The sequence below is a fragment of the Bombina bombina genome, chromosome 3, assembly GCF_027579735.1.
Source record: "Bombina bombina isolate aBomBom1 chromosome 3, aBomBom1.pri, whole genome shotgun sequence".
Classification (NCBI taxonomy): Eukaryota; Metazoa; Chordata; class Amphibia; order Anura; family Bombinatoridae; genus Bombina; species Bombina bombina.
The window spans coordinates 758,977,281-758,995,392 of record NC_069501.1 but is presented as its reverse complement, the minus strand read 5'-3'; the positions used below and the strand labels follow the sequence as shown (position 1 = coordinate 758,995,392).

The 18,112-nt window shown below is 38.6% G+C and overlaps 1 protein-coding gene across 1 annotated transcript; it reads left to right on the top strand.

Annotated features, from left to right (window-relative positions):
- The first annotated feature begins 4,468 nt into the window (after positions 1 to 4,468).
- Positions 4,469 to 5,255, top strand: LOC128652504 (E3 ubiquitin-protein ligase SH3RF3-like). The gene is made up of 2 exons (XM_053705440.1): positions 4,469 to 5,017; positions 5,151 to 5,255. Exons 1-2 carry the CDS (start codon positions 4,589 to 4,591, stop codon positions 5,253 to 5,255), a joined length of 534 nt encoding a protein of 177 aa, XP_053561415.1. The 5' UTR covers positions 4,469 to 4,588.
- The last annotated feature ends 12,857 nt before the right edge of the window (positions 5,256 to 18,112 follow it).

The following is an 18,112-nucleotide window of genomic DNA, read 5'->3' as shown; positions in this document are numbered from 1 at the left end:
ATTTACATATGCTGCTGTGTAGGAGCCCCCCTTAGCCCCCAACCTGGCTGATCCCCCACCAAACAGCTGTCTAACCCTCCCCCTCTGCCTTAATGGCCGCCATCTTGGGTATTGGCAGCTGTCTGCCAGTACCCAGTTTATAAAAAAAAATAGTTGCTTTATTATTTATTATTATTATTATCCCCCATTTTCTGTAGTGTAGCTCCCCTACCCACCAAAGAACAAACCCCCACCCCCTCCTAGATACCTTTGACTGGGTTTGTTTTAAAAATAAAAAGCTTTACACAAACTTTTACCACAGTCTTTTCTGTAGTGTAGCGGTTCCCACCCACTCCCGCCCCGTGCACGCGCCCGCCCGCCGCCCGACGTGCACGCGCGCGCGCCTGTGCGCGCCCCCATCGCCCCCGCCCCCGATCCCGCCCCCCTTTACATTACCCGGCCCATCGATGGCCGCCCACCCGACCTCCCAAGTCAGCTCCCACCCACCAACAATACCGGCCACTGATGTCCGGTGCAGAGAGGGCCACAGAGTGGCTCTCTCTGCACCGGATGGCCATTTAAGGTTATTGCAGGATGCCTCCATATCGAGGCATCACTGCAATAACCGGAAAGCAGCTGGAAGCGAGCAGGATCGCTTCCAGCTGCTTTCCACACCGAGGACGTGCAGGGTACGTTCTCAGGCATTAACTGCCTTTTTTCTGAGGACGTACCCTGCACGTCCTTGGTCGTTAAGGGGTTAAATAACTTACTTGGATATTAAGCTCTCTAGCTCACCAGAAAATTTTTAGCCAATTTTTAAAGAGATGCAGAGATGAATGGAAAATTGTGAAAAACTCCCGTTATCGGTATTAGAGAGAATCAATTTAATAAAGATGATAAGTTTCCCTAGGCTTCTATATGTCATACAAATGTTACCCTTGGTAATTAATAAATGTGATCAAAAGTGGATTAATAACATTTGGAATAAATTTATTTGGAGGAGCTAAAAGCTGAAAATAGGTATTAGAAATCTCTGTCTGTCTAAGGAGAAAGTGGGATTGCAGCTACCAAATATGGAGAGGTATAACTGAGCAATAATATGCAAATACATTTATGACTGGCTTGCTAATAGGCATGTGCATTTAGAGGTTTAAGATGCCTCTAAATTCAGAAGAAGGCATATACAGATCTTAGTGTATTGCACTTTCACAAGAATAAATCCATCACTAAAAAGAGCCAAACGCAACGAGCATCCACTTGCGTGTTAATACTAATTACTTTACAATATAATACCTAAACTTGAGTCAGTTATGATTGCCCCTTTAAATATTAAATTCTTACCGCACACAGGCACTTAATGTCACTTAGGGCATAAGAAATCACATAAATAAAAAAATCTTCACTCACTGACTCTCCATGTTTTAATGGTGACCCCCTTGAACTGTATCAGCTGTCTTTTTGTTTCATACCACTTGGACTGCAGTTAAGGTGTATCAATTTCCTTGAGGGCACTCACTTTCCAGCGTAATAGTTGTCGCTCTAGAATGCAAGGCCTTCGGTTCCAAGTGATGATGTATTCTGGGAACGGAGTAGCCCAAACTCTGTAAAAATTTATATAACTCCAATGCCTATAAAGTCCCAAATAACAACAGAACGACTAAACAGTTAAAAAATATCTTTTATAAAAAAAGTAAAAAAACATAATAGGTAAAAATGTATTTGCTAAACATCACAGCCAATAACCAGCCAAAACGAATCCTGTGGATCCTACATGTTTTGTGCCATTTCCAGCACTTCCTCAGGGATGATGCAGCTAATTTTGGTTGAGTTTAAACAACATATATTGTCCAATGGTTTTGTGGCTTACAGGCTGACCAATAATATAGAGTAACATTTTAGCAGTCTAGATCTAATTGATTTAAACGTTTGTGTATACAACATCAGTACTCTAGATCTGTCCATAGTTAGTAATGCCCTTATTTAAAAACAAAGAAATCAAAATGTTCCAGCTGGTGCAAAAATGACTTTTATTTGTGCAAAACAGGGATCAACAAGCAACGTTTCAGGCCCAAACTTGGCCCTTTCTCTTGCTTGAGAAAGGGCCAAGTTTGGGCCTGAAACGTTGCTTGTTGATCCCTGTTTTGCACAAATAAAAGTCATTTTTGCACCAGCTGGAACATTTTGATTTCTTTGTATCGATGCTGGGTTTGGTGAGCCTGTTCCTGGCTGTGCAGTGAGTGCGCTGCTTCACGCTACATTGTTGCACTATTAACTTATTTAAAAACAGACAATATGTTACAGTGTAAATTTAAAAACAATGAAATACTGCTCTCCCCAGAATAATACACTGTTGCAATGGATTTTTCTTCTTCACTTTATCAGTCTGTTGACTGTCATATATGTGTATAAACACCCTTTTTAAAAAAAAAATGTTTCCCCTCTTATCTGTATGTATATAAACACTTTTTTCTATTTTTTTCCCAGTCTATTAAGTGTTTTATCTGTGTGCATATGAACACCTTGTTTTTCTTATTTTCTTTTTCTTCCTTTCCATCTTATTTCTCTCTTATTTTTTTTTTCTTGGTTAAATTGATTAAAGATGATGGAGATGTTTAGTTCAGAGTTTATGATACGTTATATAAGGTTTCATATTGTACTCTATTTTATGGAATGCATAATTCTATTGTCTTTGTTTATGGTTGTGCTTTTATTTTTGTTCCCAATTGTACCCCAGATTTGAAAAAAAAAAATAAAAAAAAAAATAGTTGTTTAACCCAAAATTAAATCTAATACAGCATTAACAGCTGCATACTTCTTGCTAATTCTCAATGGCTGATAAGGACAACTGCCATAGCTGGAGCAACACCCATTTCCAAGCCTAAAAATAAATTGTTGGTTATTCAGGAGAAGAACATGCATTTTTAAAAAATAAAAAAACAGTGTAATACATTTTTAAATGTCCTCTTTTAGATGAAATAAACTCATAACAATATATATCAGAAAAGGATCATTTAACCTACTGAGCTAAATAATTAAAATACAAGTTTTTGCCTTCTAATGATAGATTTTGATTATTATAAACCCTATAATTTATTACAAAGGATGCTGTACGCAGAATACACAGTTTAGCACGATAAAGACATAACAGTAAAACTGTTTACATTGAGAGGGGAAATGGGGAGTTAGACTGTTAGCAAGTATTTTTCCAAAATACATAGGGCCTCACACTGCACTGCAAATAAATATTATCCTCAGTATTTTGAAGGACCGCACCATATCGAGATCAGGGATTCATTTTATTGCTTTTAGAAAATGTTCATTTTACCTGCAATAGAATCCAGTCCATAAAAAAACAAACTAACATATTTATACTCTAGTGAAAATAACATAGCACTGCAGAAATAAATTATATTGCACTAACGTTCAAAATTCGCCTGTCAGCCGTTCCTGACATACAACAGTGAACTCTTTTTAATTTCCTCTAGGGGGCGATATAGTATAAACAACATTTTCTTTATAAAATGTTTGCATAGTAATTCCTTACAAGCAAGCAGAAGAGTGGCTTAGCTAAATTACGAATAATTGTGGTTATCTCTATTCTTGAGACAGACAGTTGCACTTGTAAGTAGTTATATGTAGAGCCTATCCTGTAGAGCCAATGTTTGTACATTTGTATACACGGACGTGAATGGTTACATATAAATAAAGAGTTGTGGCGCTTACTGCCTTTCCATAATAAGTCTTTTCTATATCCCGCTAGTATTAGTCTGCACTAATTCTCTGGTGATCACAGGGAAAACATCTGGCAGAGTGGATTTGTATTTTGCAAGAGCTGCTCTTGCCCTGGTTAGCGAGGGTTTGTCTGCCAGCCGTGCAGGGTACAATCACTTTGTATAGAAGGAACAACAGCTCTGACATTCAGCTCCTCCCTCACACAGAGGAGGCAGAGTCTGCTCATGTTACAGTTACAGGGGTGAGGGACAGGTCACATGCACAAACACTGGGAGCCGTCTTCTCTCCTGCAGCACATGCTTCTTATCATAGCTCCTGAACACGGAAACAGCCATTATTTTATATGTAACTAATCAGCGGAGAGCACATTTCCTCATATGCTTATTTCATTGCTTTTGTCAGTCAAGGGTGGCTGGGTTTGTGTGACTGTCCATCTGCTGCCACTGACATGCACTTGTATTTTCTTTGCTCACCTGCACATTTTTACACTTCAAAGTTGCTGTCAAATAGTGGAGGATCCCTTTGGATACTGCACTGATGGAAATAAAGATCTCCAGGTTGACTAAATGTAAAGGGAACTTGTCTGGTCTATAGGAAACCTGATTCTATTATTATTTTGTAACTGCATGAGCGTTTCCCTGAGCGTTAGATCTCAGAGGATTTGGGGGTTCCTTTGCACTTCTGTATAGTTTTCCTTCTGGGTATCTCACCCAGGCCGCTAGTCTAGATGCTCCTCGGGGCATCCTGGTTGTGTACCTCCAAAGGACCACAGAAACCATCCAACGGTGAGGAAGAGGAGAGGAGAAGGGAGAGGAGAGGCAGGAGGGAAGGTGGGAACGGTGGTGGAGGAGGAGGTGGCGGTGGTAGTGGAGAAGAAATGGACGAGTCTTCGTTGCTGGATTTGCTGGAGTGTTCTGTGTGCTTGGAGAGGTTGGACACTACAGCCCGTGTGCTGCCGTGCCAGCATACCTTCTGTCGCCGCTGTTTGCAGAGCATAGTGAGCTCTAGGAATGAGCTGCGGTGCCCCGAGTGCCGCATTCTAGTGGAGTGTGGGGTGGATGATTTGGCAGCCAATATCCTACTGGTCAGGCTGCTGGATGGCATCCGCCAGAGACCTAGAGGTAGCCCTAATGGGAGCCCCACAGCAAGTGGCCACCAGAGCAGCAGCAACAACAGTAACAACTGTGCTAGCCCTGGGTGCTCAGCTGCAGGAGGAACCAGTGCCCCTCATGCCACTAACGCTGTGTGCACCCCCAGTCTAAGGGATCTGGACTCTGCCAGTCAGAATGGCTTGTTGCTGACCAAGGTAGGTGCCTGTTATATAGCTGATTTCTATGTGTTCTGTTCATTTAATAGTTTACACACCAGTGTATTTTGTTGATAACTTTCTGTTCAGTTTGTAAGATGTATTCCACTGTGCTTCATGTTATTGCTATTAGAAACAAGTAACTCACACTGTTATTCTAGCATCCTCTATGCTGAAAGGTCTTTTCATTTCACTTCCCAAACTATTCTGTTTTATCTTTATGAAACATAAGTTATAAAAGAATGTGTGGTTTTCCTAAACTGACTTTATCCATCAGTAGTAACACAATAACAGAGGCCTAGATTTGGAGTTTGGCGGTAGCCGTGAAAACCAGCGTTAGAGGCTCCTAACGCTGGTTTTAGGCTACCGCCGGTATTTGGAGTCATTCAAAAAAGGGTCTAACGCTCACTTTTCAGCCGCGACTTTTCCATACCGCAGATCCCCTTACGTCAATTGCGTATCCTATCTTTTCAATGGGATCTTTCTAACTCCGGTATTTAGAGTCGTGTCTGAAGTGAGCGTTAGAAATCTAACGACAAAACTCCAGCCGCAGAAAAAAGTCAGTAGTTAAGAGCTTTCTGGGCTAACGCCGGTTCATAAAGCTCTTAACTACTGTGCTCTAAAGTACACTAACACCCATAAACTACCTATGTACCCTTAAACCGAGGCCCCCCCCCACATCGCCGACACTCGATTAAATTTTTTCATCCCCTAATCTGCCGACCGCCACCTACGTTATACTTATGTACCCCTAATCTGCTGCCCCTAACACCGCCGACCCCTATATTATATTTATTAACCCCTAACCTGCCCCCCACAATGTCGCAGCCAGCTACCTACAATAATTAACCCCTAATCTGCCGACCGCAAAGAGCCGCCACCTACATTATAGCTATGTACCCCTAATCTGCTGCCCCTAACACCGCCGACCCCTATATTATATTTATTAACCCCTAATCTGACCCCCTCAAAGTCGCCTCCACCTGCCTACACTTATTAACCCCTAATCTGCCGAGCGGGCCGCACCGCTACTATAATAAAGTTATTAACCCCTAATCCGCCTCACTAACCCTATAATAAATAGTTATAACCCCTAATCTGCCCTCCCTAACATCGCCGACACCTAACTTCAATTATTAACCCCTAATCTGCCGACTGGAGCTCACCGCTATTCTAATAAATGTATTAACCCCTAAAGCTAAGTCTAACCCTAACACTAGCACCCCCCGAAGTTAAATATAATTTTAGTCTAACAAAATTAATTAACTCTTATTAAATAAATTATTCCTATTTAAAGCTAAATACTTACCTGCAAAATAAATCCTAATATAGCTACAATATAAATTATATTTATATTATAGCTATTTTAGGATTTATATTTATTTTACAGGTAACTTTGTATTTATTTTAACCATGTACAATAGCTATTAAATAGTTAAGAACTATTTAATAGCTAAAATAGTTAAAATAATTACAAATTTACCTGTAAAATAAATCCTAACCTAAGTTACAATTAAACCTAACACTACACTATCAATAAATTAATTAAATAAAATACCTATAATTATCTACAATTAAACCTAACACTACACTATCAGTAAATAAATTAAATACAATTCCTACAAATAAATACAATGAAATAAACTAACTAAAGTACAAAAAATAAAAAAGATCTAAGTTACAAAAAATAAAAAAATATTTACAAACATTAGAAATATATTACAACAATTTTAAACTAATTACACCTACTCTAAGCCCCCTAATAAAATAACAAAGCCCCCCAAAATAAAAAAATGCCCTACCCTATTCTAAATTACTAAAGTTCAAAGCTCTTTTACCTTACCAGCCCTGAACAGGGCCCTTAGCGGGGCATGCCCCAAGAAGTTCAGCTCTTTTGCCTGTAAAAAAAAACATACAATACCCCCCCCAACATTACAACCCACCACCCACATACCCCTAATCTAACCCAAACCCCCCTTAAATAAACCTAACACTAAGCCCCTGAAGATCTCCCTACCTTGAGTCGTCTTCACCCAGCCGAGCCAAATTCTTCATCCAAGCGGAGCAAGAAGAGGTCCTCCATCCGGTAGAAGTCTTCATCCAAGCGGGGCAGAAGAGGTCTTCCATCCGATTGAAGTCTTCATCCAAGAGGCATCTTCTATCGTCATCCATCCGGAGCGGAGCGGTAGCATCCTGAAGACCTCCGACGCAGAACATCCATCCTGGCCGACGACTGAACGACGAATGACGGTTCCTTTAAATGACGTCATCCAAGATGGCGTCACTCGAATTCCGATTGGCTGATAGGATTCTATCAGCCAATCGGAATTAAGGTAGGAATATTCTGATTGGCTGATGGAATCAGCCAATCAGAATCAAGTTCAATCTGATTGGATGATTGGATCAGCCAATCGGATTGAACTTGATTCTGATTGGCTGATTCCATCAGCCAACCAGAATATTCCTACCTTAATTCCGATTGGCTGATAGAATCCATCGGCCAGGATGGATGTTCCGCATCGGAGGTCTTCAGGATGCTGCCGCTCCGCTCCGGATGGATGACGATAGAAGATGCCTCTTGGATGAAGACTTCAATCGGATGGAAGACCTCTTCTGCCCCGCTTGGATGAAGACTTCTACCGGATGGAGGACCTCTTCTTGCTCCGCTTGGATGAAGAATTTGGCTCGGCTGGGTGAAGACGACTCAAGGTAGGGAGATCTTCAGGGGCTTAGTGTTAGGTTTATTTAAGGGGGGTTTGGGTTAGATTAGGGGTATGTGGGTGGTGGGTTGTAATGTTGGGGGGGGGTATTGTATGGTTTTTTTTACAGGCAAAGGAGCTGAACTTCTTGGGGCATGCCCCGCAAAGGGCCCTGTTCAGGGCTGGTAAGGTAAAAGAGCTTTGAACTTTAGTAATTTAGAATAGGGTAGGGCCTTTTTTTATTTTGGGGGGCTTTGTTATTTTATTAGGGGGCTTAGAGTAGGTGTAATTAGTTTAAAATTGTTGTAATATATTTCTAATGTTTGTAAATATTTTTTTATTTTTTGTAATTTAGTTCTTTTTTATTTTTTGTACTTTAGTTAGTTTATTTCATTGTATTTATTTGTAGGAATTGTATTTAATTTATTTATTGATAGTGTAGTGTTAGGTTTAATTGTAGATAATTATAGGTATTTTATTTAATTAATTTATTGATAGTGTAGTGTTAGGTTTAATTGTAACTTAGGTTAGGTTTTATTTTACAGGTAAATTTGTAATTATTTTAACTATTTTAGATATTAAATAGTTCTTAACTATTTAATAGCTATTGTACCTGGTTAAAATAAATACAAAGTTACCTGTAAAATAAATATAAATCCTAAAATAGCTATAATATAAATATAATTTATATTGTAGCTATATTAGGATTTATTTTACAGGTAAGTATTTAGCTTTAAATAGGAATAATTTATTTAATAAGAGTTAATTAATTTCGCTAGATTAAAATTATATTTAACTTAGGGGGGTGTTAGTGTTAGGGTTAGACTTAGCTTTAGGGGTTAATACATTTATTAGAATAGCGGTGAGCTCCAGTCGGCAGATTAGGGGTTAATAATTGAAGTTAGGTGTCGGCGATGTTACGGAGGGCAGATTAGGGGTTAATACTATTTATTATAGGGTTAGTGAGGCGGATTAGGGGTTAATAACTTTATAATAATAGCGGTGCGGTCCGCTCGGCAGATTAGCTGTTAATAAGTGTAGGCAGGTGGAGGCGACGTTGTGGGGGGCAGATTAGGGGTTAATAAATATAATATAGGGGTCGGCGGTGTTAGGGGCAGCAGATTAGGGGTACATAGGGATAATGTAAGTAGCAACGGTTTACGGAGTGGCAGATTAGGGGTTAATAATAATATGCAGGGGTCAGCGATAGCGGGGGCGGCAGAATAGGGGTTAATAAGTGTAAGGTTAGGGGTGTTTAGACTCGGGGTACATGTTAGAGTGTTAGGTGCAGACGTAGGAAGTGTTTCCCCATAGGAAACAATGGGGCTGCGTTAGGAGCTGAACGCGGCTTTTTTTGCAGGTGTTAGGTTTTTTTCCAGCTCAAACAGCCCCATTGTTTCCTATGGGGGAATCGTGCACGAGCACGTTTTTGAGGCTGGCCGCGTCCGTAAGCAACTCTGGTATCGAGAGTTGAAGTTGCGTTAAATATGCTCTACGCTCCTGTTTTGGAGCCTAACGCAGCCATTCTGTGGACTCTCAATACCAGAGTTATTTTAAAGGTGCGGCCAGAAAAAAGCCAGCGTTAGCTACGCGGGTCGTTACCGACCAAACTCTAAATCTAGCCGATAATGTTTTCTATTATCTATCTATCTATCTATCTATCTATCTATCTATTATCTATCTATCTATCTAATCTATCATCTGTCTAATATCTGTAATCTATCTATCTCTCTATCTATCTAATCTATCATCTGTCTAATATCTGTAATCTATCTATCTATATCTATCTATCTATTTATCTATCTATCTATTTTTCTGTCTAATCTATCTATCTATCTATCTATCTATCATCTGTCTATCTATCTATCTATCTATCTATCTATCTATCTATCTATCTATCTATCATCTGTCTAATGTATTTATCTATCTCTCTATCTAATCTATCATCTGTCTAATATCTGTAATCTATCTATCTCTCTATCTATCTATCTAATCTATTATCTGTCTAATATCTGTAATCTATCTATCTATCTATCTATTTATCTGTCTAATCTATCTATCTATCTATCTATCTATCATCTTTCTAGTCTATCTATCTATCTATCTATCTATCTACCTATCATCTGTCTAATCTATCATCTATCTATCTATCTATCTATATCTATCTATCTATCTGTCTGTCTTTCTGTCTGTCTATCTGTCTAATCTATCTATCTATCTATCTATCTATCTATCTATCTATCTATCTATCTATCTATCTATCTATCTATCTATCTATCTATCTGTCTAATCAATCAATCAATCAATCTATCTATCTATCTATCTATCTATCTATCTATCTAGTTAGTCTGTCTATAGGTAAACCTCGCATTAGTGTTCTCACAATACTTTAATAGACCTACCTAGATTTAATGGAATTGAAATACCTTGGAGTTCTGGGATGTTTCCATAATAATCTTGGGTTTTCTTTATGTAAATCCAGTTGTCAATTCCCTTTTTGTGTTTGGAGAATAAATGTTTCTTTTTAATAACTGGATAGAATCAGTGTCTGTCCTGTGATTGTGTTTCTTGACAAAGTTCTTTATTTCTGTTGCATAAAGTTCTGAAAAATCTTTTTATTCTTGGGCATTCATTTTTTTCTTGTCTGGGGCCAGGGTTTGGACTGTCTAGTCTATCTATCATCTATCTATCTATCTATCTATCTATCCATCTACCTATCTATCTATTTATCATCTGTCTAATCTATCTGTCTAATCTATACAGGAAGTGCAGAATTATTAGGCAAATGAGTATTTTGACCACATCATCCTCTTTATGCATGTTGTCTTACTCCAAGCTGTATAGGCTCGAAAGCCTACTACCAATTAAGCATATTAGGTGATGTGCATCTCTGTAATGAGAAGGGGTGTGGTCTAATGACATCAACACCCTATATCAGGTGTGCATAATTATTAGGCAACTTCGTTTCCTTTGGCAAAATGGGTCAAAAGAAGGACTTGACAGGCTCAGAAAAGTCAAAAATAGTGAGATATCTTGCAGAGGGATGCAGCACTCTTAAAATTGCAAAGCTTCTGAAGCGTGATCATCGAACAATCAAGCGTTTCATTCAAAATAGTCAACAGGGTCGCAAGAAGCATGTGGAAAAACCAAGGCGCAAAATAACTGCCCATGAACTGAGAAAAGTCAAGCGTGCAGCTGCCAAGATGCCACTTGCCACCAGTTTGGCCATATTTCAGAGCTGCAACATCACTGGAGTGCCCAAAAGCACAAGGTGTGCAATACTCAGAGACATGGCCAAGGTAAGAAAGGCTGAAAGACGACCACCACTGAACAAGACACACAAGCTGAAACGTCAAGACTGGGCCAAGAAATATCTCAAGACTGATTTTTCTAAGGTTTTATGGACTGATGAAATGAGAGTGAGTCTTGATGGGCCAGATGGATGGGCCCGTGGCTGGATTGGTAAAGGGCAGAGAGCTCCAGTCCGACTCAGACGCCAGCAAGGTGGAGGTGGAGTACTGGTTTGGGCTGGTATCATCAAAGATGAGCTTGTGGGGCCTTTTCGGGTTGAGTATGGAGTCAAGCTCAACTCCCAGTCCTACTGCCAGTTTCTGGAAGACACCTTCTTCAAGCAGTGGTACAGGAAGAAGTCTGCATCCTTCAAGAAAAACATGATTTTCATGCAGGACAATGCTCCATCACACGCGTCCAAGTACTCCACAGCGTGGCTGGCAAGAAAGGGTATAAAAGAAGAAAATCTAATGACATGGCCTCCTTGTTCACCTGATCTGAACCCCATTGAGAACCTGTGGTCCATCATCAAATGTGAGATTTACAAGGAGGGAAAACAGTACACCTCTCTGAACAGTGTCTGGGAGGCTGTGGTTGCTGCTGCACGCAATGTTGATGGTGAACAGATCAAAACACTGACAGAATCCATGGATGGCAGGCTTTTGAGTGTCCTTGCAAAGAAAGGTGGCTATATTGGTCACTGATTTGTTTTTGTTTTGTTTTTGAATGTCAGAAATGTATATTTGTGAATGTTGAGATGTTATATTGGTTTCACTGGTAAAAATAAATAATTGAAATGGGTATATATTTGTTTTTTGTTAAGTTGCCTAATAATTATGCACAGTAATAGTCACCTACACACACATATATCCCCCTAAAATAGCTATAACTAAAAACAAACTAAAAACTACTTCCAAAACTATTCAGCTTTGATATTAATGAGTTTTTTGGGTTCATTGAGAACATGGTTGTTATTCAATAATAAAATTAATCCTCAAAAATACAACTTGCCTAATAATTCTGCACTCCCTGTATATCATCTATCTATCTATCTATCTATCTATCTATCTATCTAATCTATCATCTACCTATTTATCTATCTATCAATCTATCTATCTATTCTATCTTTATCTATCTTATCTATCTGTCTAATCTATCTATCTATCTATCTATCTATCTATCTATCATCTATCTATCTATCTATCTATCTATCTATCTATCTATCATACATCTGTCTAATCTATCTATCTATCTATCTATCTATCTATCTATCTGTCTGTCTGTCTGTCTGTCTGTCTGTCTGTCTGTCTGTCTGTCTGTCTGTCTGTCTAATATATCTATCTATCTATCTATCTATCTGTCTAATCTATCATCTATTTATCTATCTATCTATCTATTTATCATCTGTCTATCTTTCTTTCTATCTATCTATCTATCTATCTATCTATCTATCATTTTTCTAATCTATCTATCTATCTATCTATCTATCTATCTTTCTATCTATCTCTATCTATCTATCTATCTATCTATTTATCTATCATCTGTCTAATATATCTAATTATCTATCTATCTATCTATCTATCTATCTATCTATCTATCTATCTATCTATCTATCTGTCTGTCTGTCTATCTGTCTAATCTATCATCTATCATCTGTCTAATCTATCTATCTATCTATCTATCTATCTATCTATCTATCTATCTATCTATCTATCTATTTATATAACTGTCTATCTAGTTAGTCTGTCTATAGGTAAACCTTGCATTAGTGTTCTCACAATACTTAAATAGACCCACATACATTTAATGGAATTGAAATACCTTGGAGTTCTGGGCTGTTTCCATAATAACCTTGGGTATTCTTTATGTAAATCCAGTTGTCAATTTCCTTTTTGTGTTTGGAGACTAAATGTTTCTTTTAATAACTGGATAGAATCAGTGTCTGTCCTGTGATTGCGTTTCTTGACAAAGTTCTTTATTTCTGTTACATAAAGTTCTGAAAAATCTTTTTATTCTTGGGCATTGATTATTTTTTTTTTGTCTGGGGCCAGGGTTAGATGATGCTATAAATCAGTCTCTATTTGCTGTTGCATAGATCCTGCAGTGCATTGCTGAACAGTCAAATGTTATATTGTGTGATATAGCTAAATGTGTGCAAAGCAGATAAACATATCCAGGTATATTTATTTATTATATCTTTATATTTAAAAGGGTTTGCAACATTACAAAAAAGCAAAAGTTAACACAAATATATATTAATATAGCATTATGTCTTAGGTTTATACTTGCATGTATTCTTGCAGCACTTTATAACTCTGCAATGTTTTAGAAGTCCCTGTGAGTGACATGGTGAATGGGAAAGGACTTTGACCTAAGGGAGGAAGAGGCCCCCTTTTGGTTGGTTAGGGTAGAGGTTAAGGGGTTGGTTCCAGTTGAGCCATACTTAAGGGGCTGAGCGGGAAGAGGCAGGAAGTCACTTGTGAATAAGCATTGTGGTGACATCAGCTCCCTCCCGCCCACCTTTTGCTGATGGTTTTATTCTTTTATTTGTAGCTTGTCGCAGCATGGCGGGGGTGCTAGTTCTCGGGCAGCAAGGAAGGAATATGGCCAAGTGAATTTAGGGGTTTGAACAAGTTGCCTATCCACGGGGTGAGAGTGCAATTGGTTTCTTATAGGGGCAAGAGGTTCCCTATTAAAGTGGAGGTGAGGTTGTAACAGACTCAACAAGTACGTTGTTGAGTCCAGATGGAGTAACGGCCATGATTCTAATTAATAAGGGAACTAGCACCGTTGGGGATAGTCCAGTATGGCATTTTAAATGTTGTTAAAGTCAATTTTATTTATGAACATTGTGCATTGTGTTTATGTTATGTTTAAATGTGGTATTAATTAGTATTTAAAGGTTTCTTGTTATTTAATAAAGGTGCTGCGGCCAATTTTTGTACCAAGATGTTGTCTCCTGTGTCTTCTTTTAGGTATAGGAGGGGTGGTTGTAAGGTTTGGCTTGGGGGAGGGGCCGGAACTTGACGACTTGAGAGGTCATGTTATTTAAAAACTAGGAATGTAATTAGATTATCACTTACTCTACATTTATATTTCCCCACTCTTGCTAGGAAGGTATAATATTATTATTATTATTATTATTAACAATAATAATAATAAAACTGTATCTAGATCTATCTATATATATATATTAATCTATATAGAACACTGACTACCCAGATACAATTTAAATACATGGCCTTTTTTATGAAGGATGTGATTATGTTTAAATAAACTGTCCTTTTAAAGTCCAAAGTGTTATTTTTTTTCTCTCATTATCTTTTGTACACTTTTTACCATACACAGATGTACATAGATATTAGATACAACACATATATCAGTATCTACATTCATGGAGTGTGAGCCTTTCTTTCATTGCATTGAGCACATGTTCTTATTAATGCATTAACATAATGGTTGGGGGGTTCCTGCACTGCAATGCAAGCCCTACAAATATCCCTTTTTCCTGTCACCATTACATTCTGCTAGCTTGGATTACTATACATTGCTGGGTCTCATTCATGAAAACAATCAGTATAATTAATATAACATTTGCTATTTGTGGAAAAATAAATGGAAATTGATTTTTTTTTTTAAATGAATTAATCTTGTGTAGAGGTCTTGTAGGATAAGTGTTAGAAGTAACCGCAACATAAATATATAAAAAAAACAGAGAACTTTAGATCTTTTCTCACACAAAAGGGGACTCAGATCACTTAACATTCAAGGCTTGGCTACTGCGGGTCATCAGCTGATAAATAATATTTATTGCTGCCCAGCTTAAAGGTTTTGTCTCTAAAGGTTAAAATTCTGATTTGAACCTGTGAGGATTTTAACAAGTAATGAGTTTATGCTGCAAACTTACATTATCTCTTGATTATCTGATGGTTTTCCCCAGTAGAATGATGTGTTCCTTAGTGTTGAGAGCATGTGCAGTATGTCTATGAAAAGTTATCCTTAACTGCAGGATGATAACAAAGGGGCATTTAGCACACTTACTGATGAAATGGCAGAGGCTAATCTCCCATGTGTCTGGGAAGGGGGAGGTGTTACATATTGTACAAGTGTATATTGCAGCAGCAGTAGTTTTATTTTAATGACAGAAATTATCATTTTCTTTTGGATTATGTTTATTCACTAATTTTATGCTGAAGACTGACATATTTGATCACACTGCTTTGCTTTTTACTTTGTATTATTTTGCTGTTTAGTTTAAATAACTTGGCACTAGTGATGTCGCGAATAGTTCGCCGGCGAATAGTTCCCGGCGAACATAGCATGTTCGCGTTCGCCGCAGACGGCAAACATATGCGATGTTCGATCCGCCCCCTATTCGTCATCATTGAGTAAACTTTGACCCTGTACCTCACAGTCAGCAGACACATTCCAGCCAATCAGCGGCAGACCCTCCCACCTCCTGGACAGCATCCATTTTAGATTCATTTGGAAGCTGCATTCTTAGTGCATTCTTAGTGAGAGGAGGGACAGTGTAGCTGCTGCTGATTTAATAGGGAAATAGATAGCTAGGCTAGTGTATTCAATGTCCACTACAGTCCTGAAGGACTCATCTGATCTCTGCTGTAAGGACAGCACCCCAAAAAGCCCTTTTTAGGGCTAGAACATCAGTCTGCTTTTTTTTTTTTCCCTGTGTAATCTAATTGCAGTTGCCTGCCTGCCAGCGTGTGTGTCAGGCTCACAGCGTATGCTGTGCCCACTTGCCCAGTGCCACCACTCATATCTGGTGTAACAGTAGTGTACATTTAAAAAAAAAAACACTTTTTTGACTGTGAAATAATAGCAGACAGCTGCCAGTACCCAAGATGGCTGCCAATAAGGCAGATGGGGAGGGTTAGAGAGCTGTTTTTGGGGGGGATCAGGGAGGTTGGGGGCTAAGGGGGGATGCTACACCACAGCATATGTAAATATGCTAAAAAAATAAATAAAAACCTTTTATTTTAGTACTGGCAGACTTTTTGCCAGTACTTAAGATGGCGGGGACAATTGTGGGGTGGGGGAGGGAAGGGAGCTGTTTGGGAGGGATCAGGGGGTCTGATGTGTCAGGTGGGAGGCTGATCTCTACACTAAAGCTAAAATTAACCCTGCAAGCTCCCTACAAACTACCTAATTAACCCCTTCACTGCTAGCCATAATACACGTGTGATGCGCAGCAGCATTTAGCGGCCTTCTAATTACCAGAAAGCAACCCCAAAGTCATATATGTCTGCTATTTCTGAACAAAGGGGATCCCAGAGAAGCATTTACAACCATTTGTGCCATAATTGCACAAGCTGTTTGTAAATAATTTCAGTGAGAAACCTAAAATTGCGAAAAAATTTAAGTTTTTTTTAAATTTGATCGCATTTGGCGGTGAAATGGTGGCATTAAATATACCAAAATGGGCCTAGAACAATACTTTGGGTTGTCTACTACACTACACTTAAGCTAAAATTAACTCTACAAGCTGGCTACATGCTCCCTAATTAACCCCTTCACTGCTGGGCATAAAACACGTGTGGTACGCAGTGGCATTTAGCAGCCTTCTAATTACCAAAAAGCAACGCCAAAGCCATATAAGTCTGCTATAATGGCATGTATGGCACACAGTGTTGGGGCAAGGGTCCATCTGACCACTGATACCTGGTCTGCAAAGCATGGTCAGGGCAGGTATATCACCTACACTGCGCACTGTGAAGCGGGCGTAACCCTTACACTACCTGATCGATACAACATCATACCTGATGTTTTTAAGCACGTTATTCCAAACAATTTAGGAATGCTAGGTGATTTATGCCCTTTATGGATTAAAACCAGACTCTGCCACAGTCCAGGTGTTAGTCCCCTTGAAACAACTTTTCCATCACTATTGTGGCCAGAAAGAGTCCCTGTGGGTTTTAAAATTCGCCTGCCTATTGAAGTCTATGGCGGTTTGCCCGGTTCGCCCGTTCGCAAACTTTTGAGGAAGTTCCCGTTTGCCGTTCGCGAACCCAAATTTTTAGGTTCGCAACATCACTACTTGGCACTTTAAATGGCTATAATGCTCTAAACAACATATAAACAATAATGAGCAGTGACTTAGCTGTACCTGGAACTAAAGCACAAAGTGCTTAGTCTTATATGTTGTGTTTGAGGATCATGCATCAGATAATTATAATCTACTCCTCTCTCTAACATATTTCACTTAAAGGGACAGTCTAGGCCAAAATAAACTTTCATGATTCAGATAGAGCATGTAATTTTAAACAATTTTCCAATTTACTTTTATCACCAATTTTGCTTTGTTCTATTGGTATTCTTAGTTGAAAGCTTAACCTAGGAGGTTCATATGCTAATTTCTTAGACCTTGATGCCCACCTCTTTGCATTTTAACAGTTTTTCACCACTAGATGGTGTTAGTTCACGTATTTCATATAGATAACGCTGTGCTCGTGCACAAGAAGTTATCTGGGGCAGGCACTGATTGGCTAGACTGCAAGTCTGTCAAAAGAACTGAAAAAGGGGCAGTTTGCAGAGGCTTAGATACAAGATCATCACAGAGGTTAAAAGTATATTATTATAACTGTGTTGGTTATGCAAAACTGGGAAATGGGTAATAAAGGGATTATCTATCTTTTAAAACAATAACAATTATGTTGTAGACTGTCCCTTTAATTTACTGCGGAATGTAATTGTTGCAGAAATTATCTCTACCTATAGAGAAAGCTGGATTTCTCATTAGGCAGTTAAAGCAGATGCCCATGGGCACTTTGTCTCATTGGGACCCCCCCCCCCCTGGCTGATCAAGTGCTGACATTTTGCATTACAAGTTTATCCAACACAGTTTATTATAAGAAATATATTGAGAATCTCAAAGGGTGAAAAAACAATGCAACATATTTCCTACAATTGTTTTTCAGTATTACAAAACACCCAGATAACATTTTCAACATTTTTATTTTATTGAGACTGCTGTCTAGATATGTGCATGATCGAAAAAGTTGTTTCGGTTCGGATTGATTCGGATTTTTTCGAATTTCGGTTCAGATCGATTCGAATTCGGCAAAATTTGAATGAATTCGTTTCGGAT